This window comes from Dipodomys spectabilis, unplaced genomic scaffold (genome assembly GCF_019054845.1).
Source record: "Dipodomys spectabilis isolate Male_0828 unplaced genomic scaffold, ASM1905484v1 ptg000231l, whole genome shotgun sequence".
NCBI lineage: Eukaryota > Metazoa > Chordata > Mammalia > Rodentia > Heteromyidae > Dipodomys > Dipodomys spectabilis.
In genome coordinates this window covers 1,057,109-1,070,924 of record NW_024870908.1, presented here as the reverse complement: position 1 = coordinate 1,070,924, position 13,816 = coordinate 1,057,109, and the positions used below count along the sequence as shown (strand labels likewise).

General features: G+C 50.3%; 1 protein-coding gene across 1 annotated transcript in view; it reads left to right on the top strand.

Moving 5' to 3' along the window:
• The window catches only part of Bmerb1 (bMERB domain containing 1), a 42,403-nt gene extending 29,604 nt beyond the window's left edge, over positions 1 to 12,799 (top strand). Inside the window, exons 2-6 of the mRNA XM_042698469.1 lie at positions 269 to 392; positions 8,608 to 8,681; positions 9,341 to 9,455; positions 10,485 to 10,567; positions 12,687 to 12,799. Of these exons, the coding sequence (XP_042554403.1) occupies positions 269 to 392; positions 8,608 to 8,681; positions 9,341 to 9,455; positions 10,485 to 10,567; positions 12,687 to 12,799 (509 nt within the window). The remainder of the gene's footprint in view (positions 1 to 268; positions 393 to 8,607; positions 8,682 to 9,340; positions 9,456 to 10,484; positions 10,568 to 12,686) is intronic.
• The last annotated feature ends 1,017 nt before the right edge of the window (positions 12,800 to 13,816 follow it).

Sequence of the window (13,816 nt, the reverse complement as noted above, 5' to 3'; positions counted from 1 at the left end):
ATGTGTTTCCTAGCCCTCAAGGGCTGCTTCACAAGCAAAGAGATCTAGGTATGCGTGGCCATCCAGGCTGTCCCCGAACAAGAAGAACACAGCCTGCCTGTCCTGCAGGAATTCTCTCTTTGAGATAGGGTCTCGCTATGCAGCCTTTGCCTCCTGGGAACCGGGATTCCGGATTCCAGACATGCACCACCACACCCTAGAGGAACTGGTGAAACTGAAACCCCTCGTGGTCTCCGGTCCTAACTCCTGCGTGTCTCGCCCGATACAGGTCAGCTGGACGTCATCTCTATGGCAGAGACCAGCATGATGCCGGAGGAGATCGAGCTGGAGATGGCGAAGATCCAGCGTCTCCGGGAGGTTTTAGTCCGCCGGGAGTCAGAGCTCAGGTTCATGTGAGTGTTAGGGGCAGTGTTTGGACATGAGGAGGCGTGGGAGGGGGTGGGAGGTGAGGAGGGTGCAGGAGAACAAGGAGGTACCCTGGAGAAGTAGACACTTGGCAATTACTCTGTGTGTGTGTGTGTGTGTGTGTGTGTGTGTGTATGTGACTTGAACACAGGCCCTGGTGCTGATCTTTAGCTTTTCTTTTGCTCAAGTGGTGCTCTACCACTTGAGCCACAGTTCCACTTCTGGTTTGTGTGTGTGTGTGTGTGCTGGTTCTTTGGAGATAAGAGTTGCACACATTTTACTACCCAGCCTGGCTTTGAACAGCGATCCTCAGATCCCAGCCTCCTGAGTAGCCGGGATTACAGGCATGAGCCACCATGCTTGGAGCACAGCGTGGCTGGAGTTCTCCTAGCTCATTCCCGGAGCTGGGCGATGCCATGGACTTCACTGGAACAAATCAGTGCCTCTGCTTTAGCCTCCTACCTGAGGCCGCCTTTTCCTCCTGGCCTCTCCATCCCTCCCCCCATGCCTGGCCTCCCGCCTCTCCCATCCTGTCCCATGGCATCCAGGCACCCTCCCGGAGGCCGCCCGCAGCCCTTCATCCCAGCCCTGAGGCACATCATTAGCTTTTAACAACTCCCGCAGACTCTGGCTGCCCAGCCCGGCTTCTCTGCAGCTCTGAGATCAGCGGCTCCTGCTGTTAATCTGGGTGCCAGATAATGAAGCATCTTCTGCCTCCGAGCAGGAGGGAGCGCTTATCTCCATCCTCTGCCCACTCCTGGGATCGTCATGAAAGGGCCGCGCATGCTCCTCTCCCCGTTCACTCGGGATGGTTGTGGCTTTTAATCAGCCCATCAGATTCAGAGCTGCCAGGTGTCCGGGGAGGGCAGATTTCAAGAGCGCAGCCCTGGACCGAACTCTAGGAATATGATTTTTAGTATGAATCACGTGGTGTGAGGCAAAGGTCAGGCCCCGGGAGCCCGGCAGAGAGGGGCCAGTGGGGAGCCAAAGCCCTAGAGGGAGATAATTATCACACAGAACCATTTTGTCTGTCAATGAGGAAACTGAGGCACAGAGCCGACGGAACCATTTTGTCTGTCAATGAGGAAACTGAGGCACGGAGCCGTCCTATCGCTCAACCAGGAATGTAAAATCACAGATTATTGCACAACCCAGGCTTTTATCGAGTCCATCCAGGTCTTGGCTTCCATTGCAACTGGTTTTGGATCTAATTGTTGTTGCTCTCCTCCTCCTCCCCATTCATCCTCCTCTTCTTCCATTTATTCTTCTCCCCTTCTCCTCCTCCTCCTCTTCTTCCATTTATTATTCTCTTCCATTTTCCTCTTCCTCTTCCTCCCCTTCTCCCCTCTTCCTCTTCCTCCTTCTCTTCTAGTTCTTCTTTTCCCTCCTCTCCTCCTCCTCTTCTTCTTTGGTAGCAATGGGGATTGAACTCAGTGACTCATAGTTGCTACACACTACCACTTGAGCCATGTCTCAGTGTTTTTACTTTTACTTTGTCTTCAAATAGGGTCTCATGCTTTTGCCTGGACTGACCTTTAACTTTGAACCTCCTATTTCAGCCTCCTAAGTAGTGGGGCTTGTACACAGGAACTCAGTACACGAGACAGGGTCTTGATAGCTTTTGCTCAGGTTGAACTGCAATCCTCCTATCTTGTAGCTGAGATTACAGGTATGTGTTACCATGCCCAGCTTTTTGACTTCTTATCAACTGTATGTCCCAGAGAAAAAAGATTTTGCTCAGTGAAAGTCTCAGTCTTCCCATCTTTACAATGAAGATGATGAAGTCTCCCTGAGAAGGCTGTAGCAAGGGAAGACAATTGAGTGACAGCACATGAAAAATGGGTGGGCTTTGGGGGGCAGGGGCGGCTGGAACCTAGGGCCTCACGCATGCCAGGCGAGCACTCTACCACCGAGCTCTGCCCAGCCCTCCTCCTTTCTGTATATAGACAGCCCTCACCCCAGAGTCACTGGGAATCAGAGCAGCCGAGTGATGAATTCACTCTCCGACGGCTCTACCTCTCAATCATCAGATCCAGGTTTGCCAGGGGGCCTAAACTTCATTAGGGATGATTTTCTCCAGACACCTGCATTTTTCTTTTCCCTTTCCTGAGCCAGTGATTTTGAAGTCTGTTAAGAAGAGTTTTAAGCCCTAGTAAAATAAACCACCTGTGTTTATGCAACCCGACAGGTCTCAACCACACCGGGGGAGTGTGCGTTAACCTGTTGCACTCTGGCTAAAAATAGCATCTGCTAAGAACAGGTCACCTGCTACAGCCCTGGTGCATATCAACACATCAGGCGAGTGACACTACCTGCAGAAGAGCTAAAAAAACAATTTGCCTTGAACAAAATAGACAAGGATTTGAGGTGCAGCAGAAGGAACAGCAAAGGATCGGAGAGGCTACAGACAGGAGAGAGGGGAGACGATTCCAGATTAGGGCTCTGAATGCAAGGAGCCTCCTGCTTGGTTTGTCTTCCATGCTCAGAACAAGGTTTAAGAGCTGTGTGCATGGTGTTTTGTGCCTGTAATCCCAGCTACTTGGGAGGCAGAGATTGTATTTCCAGGCCAGCTCAGGCATAAAGTACACGAAGCCTCATCTTAACCAATAAAAAGCTAAATGTGGTGCTTCACACCTTTCAGCTCCACAGAAAGTGTAAATAGGAGGATGACAGTCCAGGCTGGCCCAGGAATAAACATGAGATCCTATTTTTGTTTAATTGTTGTTGTTGTCAGTCGTGAGGCTTAAACTCAGGGCCTGGGTGCTGTCTCTGAACTTCTTTTGCTCAAGGCAAGCAAGCATTCTATCACTTGGGCTACAGCTCCATTTCTGGCTTTGTTGGTAGTTTCTTAGAGATAAAAATCTCATGAATTTCTCTGCCCGAGCTGGCTTTGAACCACCATCCACAGACCTCAGCCTTCTCAGTAGCTAGGATTACAGGCATGAGCCACCAGCACCTCACAAAGAGGGTCACAACTTCAACGTGAGCAATGGGGGACAACAGTTCAAGCCCACCCAAATCCCAGGGCACCGACCCCAAGTAAAGAAGAGCAAGCTTATTTTAGAACCTGCACCTTTACTTCTGGAAAGACCTCTAGGACTGCTCTCAGCCAGAGGTCTCGTGTGGCTACTGCCATTGCAACGAATGAAAATAAAACTTCCAAATGCGATCTCTCAGTAGCGCCAGCCATATTTCACGTAGTCATTCATCTAGAATAGCTACTGGCTATTTACTGGCAAGCACACATTTGTGTCGGCTGTATCTATGGGAGCAAGCTGTATAGGGCTGGGCATGGTGGCCTATGCCTATAATCCCAGCACGCAGGAGGCAGAGACAGTAGGAAAAATACCTGCTGTATAGACTGAGGATTAAACAAGAAGGTGTTGGGACCAGTTTCAGCGTGGCAAGAAGTTGCCCACTGAGTATTCGCTCTTGCTGGTATCAAAGAAGCCACAGGCCAGCCTGGGCACTGTTGATTAGCTGTTGCTGGTATCAGCAGAAGCGAAGGGCCCAGCCTGGGCACTAGGCAGGTGACAGTCAATTGAACACATAGAAGCAGCTCAGAATAGCAGCGGTGTCGATGGGAGAATGCTAAGCAGGATGTCTAATTGGATTTCTCCGTGGGTGACTCACTGCTTTGATGATGCTATTGTCCCCTTGGAGTGTCTCTCATGAGATCTGAAAATTTTCCACCTGCACTTGGGGTCTCTAGGCCTTGTTTCCAGGAAACCCGGGACTCTGCATCCCCTGCCTGCCTGCCTGTCTGCCCCCACCGGCACAGACTGACTACCAGGGGCGGTCATCACCACAGACAAGCCACAGTCCCTTAACGGGGGTGGTGGTGGGGGCTCAGTCTGCTTAGGGAGAGAGCCAAATGGTGAGGCAGTCATTAGAGGGGTACTGAGGTAGCCTGGGAGCACCAGGAAGCTTCCAGAAGGAGGTCCTGGGCTGGGTTCAAGGAAGTAGCAGGAGACAAGAGTGCTCCAATTAGCCGGGCGCTGGTGGCTCACGCCTGTCATCCTAGCTACTCAGGAGGCTGAGATCTGAGGATCACGGTTCAAAGCCAGCCCGGGCAGGAGAGACCGTGAGACTCCTATCTCCAATAAACCACCAGAAAACCGGAAGTGGCGCTGTAGCTCAAGTGGTAGAGCGCTCGCCTTGAGCTGAAGAGCTGAAGGACAGCGCCCAGGCCCAGAGTTCAAGCCCCACGACCGACCAAAAAAAAAAAAAAAAAAAAGAGTGCTCCAATGTGGGGGGGAGGAGTTGGGCAATGACTTGGAGAAACATGTCGCTGAACTCCAGGCTCCATAACTAGAGATGAGGCTCAGATGACATGGTGCAGAGGGGCAGCGGCTGGGGCCTTGGCCCCCCCAAGACTGGCCATGCTGGACCTCAGAGAAAGGAGTAGATTAGGTCATTAAAAATCATCCAGAGAGGCCCAGTATGATGGCACCTGACTATCACCCCAGCACTTAGGAGACAGAGGCAAGAGGATCATGAGTTCAAGGCCAGACTTGGCTACACAGTGAAACTCGGTCTCAAAACACAAGATAAAATAAAGGGCTGGAATGCAGCTCAGTGACAAAGCGCTTGTCTACTAAATACAACATCCTAGGTTCGAACCCCAGTACCAGAAAAGAAAAGACCAAATAAATAAATAAAAACCCAGATAAAAACTAGAGCTGTAACTCAATGGGACTGTGTGTGCTTAGCATCCAAGAGGCTCTGGGCTTTTTTTGGGGGGGGGAGGGGTCAGTGTGGGTCTCGAACTCAGGGCCTGGGTGCTTCTTTGTACTCAAGGTTAGCAATCTAGCACTTGAGCCACAGTGCTACTTCCAGTTTTTGAGTGGTTAATTGGAGATCAGAGTCTCACAGGGACTCTTCTGCCTGGGCTGGCTTTGAACTGCAATCCTCAGATCTCAGCCTCCTGAGTAGCTAGGATGACAGGTGTGAGCCACCAGCGCCCGGCTAAATAACTTTTTTTTATTTAAAAAAAAGAAAAGTAAAACTAAAATCATGATACAGGCTTAGTATAAAAATGGAAATGAAAAACACATGAAAACAAATAAAGGAATTAAACATTCCTTCAACACAACCATTGCAATATTTGGAATAGATTCTTCTATTCTCAATGTATATGCAGTTTGCAAAAGTGGATCATTATTTTCCTAACTGGGCTCACTTGCTTGCTTCTTTTCTGTCTCTCTCTTTTTCCTTCCTTCCTTCCTCCCTCCCTTCCTTCCTTCCTTCCTTCCTTCCTCCCTCCCTTCCTCCCTCCTTTCCTTCCTTCCTTCCTTCCTTCCTTCCTTCCTTCCTTCCTTCCTCCCTCCCTCCCTCCCTCCCTTCCTTCCTTCCTTTCTCCTTTCCTTTTTCCTTTCTTCTTTCTTTTTTGGTGCTGTCCTGGGGCTTGAACTCAAGGCCTGGGTGCTGTCCCTGAGCTTTTTTTTGCTCAAGTCTGGAGCTCCACCCCTTAAGCCACAGCTCCACTTTTGGCTTTTTTGGTGGTTAACTGGAAACAAGAATCTCATGGAATTTCCTGTCTGATAGAGCACTTTCCTTGAGTAAAAAATCTCAGGGACAGTGCCCAGGCCCTGAGTTCAAGATCCACATCCGTGATTGACACTGATAGAGGTGAACACAGAGATAATAAATGAGAGTCAGAGAGGGTCCAGCCTCCTGGCTTGCTCACTTCCGGCCTCCGAGTCTCCAGCTTGATGCTGAGAAATGACTGCGTCCAGGGGCTCCTGGAGACATCTCAGCTTACAGCACCTGCCTGTGAGCTCAGAGGAGACATCTCAGCTTACAGCACCTGCCTGTGAGCTCAGAAAGTCAGCAAAAGCTGAGCAAATGCATCCATTCCTTCACCTTAGCAGGAGAAAGGTGGCTCATTCTGTGACACTAGGGTTAGCTCTAGGTGTGACTTAAGTGAAAATACCCTTGGTTCCTTTTCAGCTGTGTTAGCACCTAGGCCAAGCCTGGAAGGCACTTATGTAAGTCACTGACAGCCCAGCAAATGGCCAGGGATGTAGCTCAGGGGTAGAGCTGTCTTGTTTTGTAAGCATAAGGTCCTGAGTTCAACCCCCAGCACCACACACACACACACACACACACACACACACACACACACACACAGACACACACACACACACACACACACACAAATGTAGCTTAGAACTAGATGGCAGCCAGTCAATATGAAGAACAGAACTGAGAACTCGCTCCCATCTGGGTGGGTAGAAGCAGGTTATGGCCTTTCTGCTGGCAGAGGGAGGTCTTTGGCGGGGGGGGGGTGTCAGTGAACCCCCACTTTTCATGCATGAGGCCACAGAGGTCCAGAGAGACAAATGACCTGCCTAAGGTCATCTGACTTGAGCTGGGGACCTACATACCCCAAACCAGTGTTCCATCCCCAAGCTTAGACATCCCTTCCTCCTCTTCTCCACATCCCAGACTTGTATCCTTGTTTCTCCTCTCTCATCCTCCCATAATTATCAAGAAAGGCTTTGAGTTGAAACCCAACATTTCTGAACTTGAGCAGGGCTTATTTTTGGCCAGGGTCACTATCTGAGCCCTACAGGATTTATCAGCCTGCCTGGAATCTACCCACTCGACACCCCCACACACAATCCACGCTGGTGCAGCAACCAAATATAACTCCTATTGTCCTCGGAGACCAAGGGACCACGAATGGAGCTCCATCTCTGAGTTACTTGTGGAGGATTCTGGAAGGTCTCCAGTTGAACGATTGCTAAAGAAACCCACAGGAACAGTCTGTGCCCCTCTGGGCAAGCCTGGCTCATTCGTAGCAGCTGCCACCTGCTAGGATGTTCCGGGGTAGAGCTTGATTAATGACTGGCGAGTCTCTGGCAGCTAGAGATTATAGGTTGAAGCCAGAAGTTCCTGCTGGAAAGCTGCGGGGAGGGTGGAGCTGCCACGGGCACAGGCTCCACCCACAAAGAAGCCAGCCAACCAGGCTGCGGATGAAGATGCTGAAGAGTGTGTATGTGTGTTTGGGGGGTGGGAAGGGGGGAGAGGGGAAGAGACAGGTGAAATACACAGGTGCACTTCACATGGCAGGGCTGAATCTCATCATGGGCCTGCTCTCGCAAGCAGTGTGGACCAGCTCAGCCCTGTCACCTGTCACCACCCTGGGAAAATGAGAATTTTAATGCTCCCCTTTGGCTTCCCCAGATCATTTTCAGAAGCAGAATAGGATGGATCACCAAAAGGACACACGCCATCTCCTCCTCAGAGGCCCTGAAGCACAGCCCGCCTTCCATGTCCCAGGATTTAAAAACCACACCCACACCCACAGAATTTAAAAACCAACCAAGGGCCACAGATTCGGGGGGGTGGGGGTGGGGGAGGGGAGGCAAGGAGGGAGGGAGAGGACGAGAAAAACCAAACTCTGTGTAAGCTGGGTACCATGGCTCCCATCTGTCATTCTAGCTACTCAGGAGGCTGAGATCTGAGGATCAGTGATGTAAAGCCAGCCTGGGGCAGAAAAAGACCACGTACACTAGTCAACCACCAACAAGTTGGAAGTGGAGAGCTGTGGTTCAAGTGGTAGAACACCAATTTTGAGCAAAAAGAAAAAAAAAAAAAAAAAGCTCAGGGACAGTGGCCAGGGCCTGAGTCCAAGCATCAGGACCAGCACACACACACACACACACACACACACACACACACACACACACACAGCAATTGTGTCTATACTGCCCACGTCCAGACTTTCGCATCGTGTCATTCTCTCCTGCATGACGGGATATAACATCTGTTTACACAGCGTTCCTATGGTGTCGGTGATTTTTCTGAAACCTCTGGGAGAGGTGTGGGCTCTGTATGTCCAGTCGATGTGGAGGTCATCTTCAGGACATCCTGCATCCAGTCCTCTGCAGGGATGGTTTGGTGACACTATGGTGTCATGGTCCCCTTCTGTCCTGGCTGCCACAGTGGTGCTTTCGTGAGGCTGGCAGGTGCAGCTTCCAGTGGAAACATTCACACAGACTGATCCAGCAGGGTCCTCCTGCAGTTACCCAGGGGAAGCTCAGTCCAGCCAGCGGCCCCACACAGCAGGCACTGGCCTTTATTAACAAGGGCGGGCCTGCTCCCACTGAGCCTCTGTTCTTAAAGCAGGGAGGTGCTGGGTGTGTGTGCTGTGTCTTTTAACCTGCGGTTGCGTGGTGTCCTGTATCCCCCCAGGATGGATGACATCCAGCTGTGCAAAGACATCATGGACTTGAAGCAGGAGCTGCAGAACTTGGTCGCCATCCCAGGTAATGACTTTACCCAATGTTAACACCTGCTCCAGGCTCCTCACCTGCTCTGCTTATACTGCTCCCCGCCCCCCCCCCCCCCCCCAGCCCCCAGGTCTAGAAGACTTCCAATGATTTCTTTTTGTTTTGTTTTGGGATAGTCTTAACTTATGTATCCCAGGCTGGACTGGACCTTGCAATCCTCCTGCCTCAGCCTCCCAAGTACTAGGATTATAGGCATGTGTTACCATACCTGATACTCAACTCTCTCTCTCTCTCTCTCTCTCTCTCTCTCTCTCTCTCTCGCTTTCTCTCTTGCCCATTGTTTCCATTTCTCTGTCTTTCTCATTCTTTGTTTTCTTTTTTCTTTTCCCTCCCTTCCTCCCCTCCTTTTCCTTCTTTCTTTTTTGTTGGTTGTGGGGCTTGAACTCACGGCTTGGGTGCTCTCCCTGAGGTTTCTTTTCACTCAAGCATTCTACCACTTTGAGCCACAGCTCCACTTCAGGTTTTCTGGTGGCTAATTGGAGATAAAGAGTCTCAAGGAGGAATCTTCCCTGGCTGGCTTTGAACCACGATCCTCAGATCTCAGCCTCCTAAGTAGCTAGGATGACAGGTGTGAGCCACTGGCACCCGGCTTCAATTATTTTACCTGTCTTTAACAATGTTTTTCTTCACCTCAGAAAAAGAAAAGACCAAGCTACAGAAGCAGAGAGAGGATGAGCTTATTCAGAAGATCCATAAACTGGTCCAGAAGAGAGATTTCTTGGTGGACGACGCAGAGGTAGAACGGTTAAGGTGAGTGGGCCGCATGGTCCCAGAATGGCTGCCTAACTCCACCCTTCCGCCTGTCCTCCAATCCCATCATCACCTGAGACTCTCAGCAGCACTCCTGGGACTCAGCCCTGCTTGACAAGCCTAGCCTCTGTCATCACTCCCCGGACACAGAAACCAAACAGATCCTAGCCTTCTGACCGGAGGATCCGCTTCATATTCAGAAAGTCCTGCAAAGGCCTGGGTGTCTTGGCTGAGCACTACTTAAGGAGGTGCCCGGTGGGGAGTTCCATCACAGAATCCATGGCAGAGCGCCCCACATCTTCCCACTGTGCCACACCTCTCCTGTGGTCTCTAAAGACTCCACCCCTCTGTGCTGACTGGCTGCCTTCTCCATTTCCTACCTTGTTCTTTCCATTCTTCACGTTCGTGGCTCTGATGTATTTGCACCCATCCCCCTTGATCTAGATGGACTGCCCCAGGCCCTGGAGCCAGGGTGAAGCTATAGGCCTCAGAGAAGGCAGGGCCTGGGTTCAGCTCTGAACAACCATTCCTGAATGGTTTCATCTCCACCAAAAGCTCTCTCCTGGCAGAGTACAGCTTCCTCTTGTTTTCCCCTGTGATCTTGGAAGTGTCTCTCCAAGGCCCCTGGAATGAGCTTTGTCTACATCAGCTGGGCTGGGCCCACCTAGTTAATTCCTGGCGGCCTTGAAGAGCTGAGATGACTTCAGCTCTTGTTTTCTGAGACCTGCCACACATCGGAGGAGCTCAGGTGATGTGTGGCTTGAAAGGTACACAGTTCACTGAACTTCCATCAGGGAAGCTGAGTTCTAGACAGTCCCTGCTTCTGTCCTGGACTGTCCCTGTAGAGCTGGGTTGGCTTTTTTACCTGTTGTTGATAGATCTCTGCTTTAGAACAGGACTAAGCACTCCTCACAAAAGCCCCATCCTTGGGTTTTGTGGCCTGTGATAGCCTCACTTCACTGGTTTCTAGTTATTTTTTTCTTTGCTGACTGTACTTTTCTCTTCTCTTCTGCACCCCTGCCTTTCCAGAGAGCAAGAAGAAGACAAAGAAATGGCAGATTTCCTGAGAATCAAGTTAAAACCTCTAGACAAAGTAACCAAATCTCCAGCCAGTGAGTTCACCGTATTTCCTACTGTCCCATAAAAGGGAAAAGGAGATTTCAAGCAGATGCCTGCTAGAGGCAGAGGGCCGGCACCAAACACTTCCTAGAGATCAGACCTGAGCAGGGCTGGCTGCATGGGAGGCAAGTTCACAGGCCTGTAGCCCGTGCCATTTAACCCAGCTCATCGGAGAAGGACTCCATGCTTAGTTCATTGCTACCTTGAAAATTTTCATTTCTTTTCTTTTCTTCTGATCCTTAGGGCTTGAACTTAGGCACTCTGACTCTGAGCTTTTGTGCGCAAGGCAAGCACTCTACCACTTGAGCAGCTTTACTTCTGGCTTTTTTTTTTTTTGTCATTAATTGGAGACAGTCTCTTGGACTTTTCTGCCTGGGCTGGCTTTCAACCGTGATCCTCAGATCTCAGCCTGTTGAGTCACTAGGATTACAGGAATGAGCCCCTGGTGCCCACTGAAATTCTTTAATGCTTGAAATAGAGACTCTGATTTTTTATTCTGCTCTGAACCCCCCAATCTATGTAGCTGGTCCTGGCAATCACAGGGCTTGGTGTGTGATCGGTAGCCATTGAGATTTTGGGAGCTCTGGCCTCTTACAAGGGCTGGAATCTCCAAGAGCCGGAAGTACCTCTCTCAGGACGTTAAGAGTTATGACACACCCAGAGCAGAAGCATTTCGTGTGAAATATGTTTGGGAAGTGGTACAAATTCAAACCCTTTCTCCAGGGGCCCTCAGCATCTATGAGAATGTTGACGTGGTAATGGAACTGCTTTTGCATCAGACGGTCCCAGCCTCCCGTGAAGATGAGCCAGAACAACCCCCATGAAGATGAGATCGCACTAAAATTAAAAAAAAAACAAAACAAAAACAACCCACGAAGAATTGAGCCAATGAGCGGACTTGGTAAATATAACGAAGAGAATGACCGTTCAAGCACTCACCTTAGACTATCTTAAAGAGATCGTAAATATATTTGAAATATTAAAGACAGAAGAAATCAAAAACAAAATGAAATACGAGGATGTGGAAAAAGAATGAATAAAACTGCAAAAAGTTAGCCTCGTGAAAACATGATTGCTAATGAATTAAAAACGCAATGGATTAAATACAGAGTCACAGTAAACGTAAGGCTCTGAATCCTCACTCCACTACTGCTAAATCAGCCAGTCAATATTGAATATATGAATCAACAAAATAGGTACTGAAGTGTGGTTAAGGTGGTGGAATGTTTACTTAGGAAGCACAAGATCTTGAGTGAGAACTTCAACAGCACTAAGAAGAAAAGAAATATTATAAAAACAAATTAAAGCTGCATGCTGGTGGCTTATACCTGTAAACTTAGTGATGCAGAGGGCTGAGATCTGAAGATCATAGTTCAAAGCCAGCTTGGTCAGCAAAGTCCATGAGACTCATCTCCAATTAACCAGCAAAATATTAGAACTGGAGGTATAGTTCAAGTGGTAGAGCACCAGCCATTCAGTGAAAAAGCCAATCAAGAGTGCAAGACCCCTCTGAGCTCAAGGCCTGGTGCCAACACAAAATAAAAAATTTTAAAAAAGTAAGTAAATACACAAACACGGAGATACAGTGATTTACAAATTAGAAACTGGCATTCTAAATTGGCAATTTGTAAATCATAATTTATAAACTGGAAGGCAGACTTGAGGAAATTCGCCCCCAAGGCAGCACAAACAGGAGGTGGAAAGGAGCAGAGGACAGAATGACAAAGGGCATTCCAGGAGAGAAAACAGAGAAGGAGAGGCACAAATTTCTAGGAAGGTAACATGGAAGTATGTTCTAGAATTGAAAGGTACGATGGCTTCCTTAAACTGAAGGAACTTGAACCAAATTTCCCGTTTGTCATTCACTGATCACTTCTTGAATGCCAGGCCCCATGCTAGGCTTGCGAAAAAGCACAGCAGCAGTGCTGAACGGACCGTAGGGAACCAGGAACCGAAAGCCAGAGGGAAGTGGGAGCCGCAGGGACCACGAAACAATGCGCACAGCTCTCCACACCACCTCCACAAGGACTGGCCAGAGGCTGGGTTGGGGTTGGGCTGCGGATGGTCAGGGTTTTCTCCCCTCACTTCACCTCTCCTCTTTCCTTGCTGCAGGCTCCCGGGCAGAGAAGAAAGCAGAGCCCCCACCTAGCAAACCCACCGTGGCCAAGACAGGGTTGGCACTCATCAAGGACTGCTGTGGGACCACCCAGTGTAATATCATGTAACTGCCCCCCCACACGCAGGGGTGGGGGTTTGCCCCTGGGGCCATGGGGACCCCCTTCTACTCTCTTGTCATCATGGCCTCCATTTCACTGGGGCCCAAGAACTCTCCAAGGCAGAAAGGGTTGAGGGCAAGCGTGCCCGCGGCCAGAGGCTATGGGCATGGCAGGCGGGCCTGGCCGGCCTGTACAGAGTGTACCATAGGGAGCCCCTCACCGTGCATGGCCCCCCCCTCCACCCCCAGAGCATGCCCAACCCAGCAGTCTGTCTCAGCGTTTATCCGGCCTCCAGAAAGGGTCCTTCCTCCAGTGTATCTCCACTCCTCTCTAGCTGTATCTAACCTAACGTGCGAATGGACTGGGAGGGAGGCCGGCTCCCCAGGTCTGTATAGTCGTGACTTTCAATAATCTAGCACCATGTTGCACACGTTTCCTACCCCGACCCCCACCCCCAGCTCTGCTGTCAGGCTGGTCCTAAATGGGCACAGGCTCTGCCCCCTACTCCCCTCCTTTCCCAGGGACTGTGCCCCGAGGGCTCTTCAGTCTGTGCATCCCAGTGAATGGCATTCTGGGAGAGCCACGGCCTTGTCCATAAGCGCTGAGCTTGTGCGTAGAGTTGTAGTCACACCCCAGGTTTCCCCCCTGTGCTGTGTCTGGGTGCGGCTCAAGGCAAGGGGGTAGAGGGGGTGCCCCATGGCACTCTTGGACTCTTCCTTTGCTTGCCACGTCTGATCTCGTGGTATGGAGGTGGGCAGCCTGGACAAAAGCAGATCCAGTGCTTGGATGAGATAGAAGAGAGCTGAAGGCTCCAAGGCCAGGGCAGACAAGAAAGAGGACCTAGAACATTCTTTACCCAACCAGTCCAACACACAGACCTCCAGAAAGAATGACACGTGGGGAGAGGCAGCCTGACCCAACAGGTCCCATCGTTCGGTGGTATATTTGAACCAGCCTAACAATCCCACCTGTGTAACTTGATGTACATTTGCTGCCACCAGCCTGGCACAGCCATGTGACCTGTGT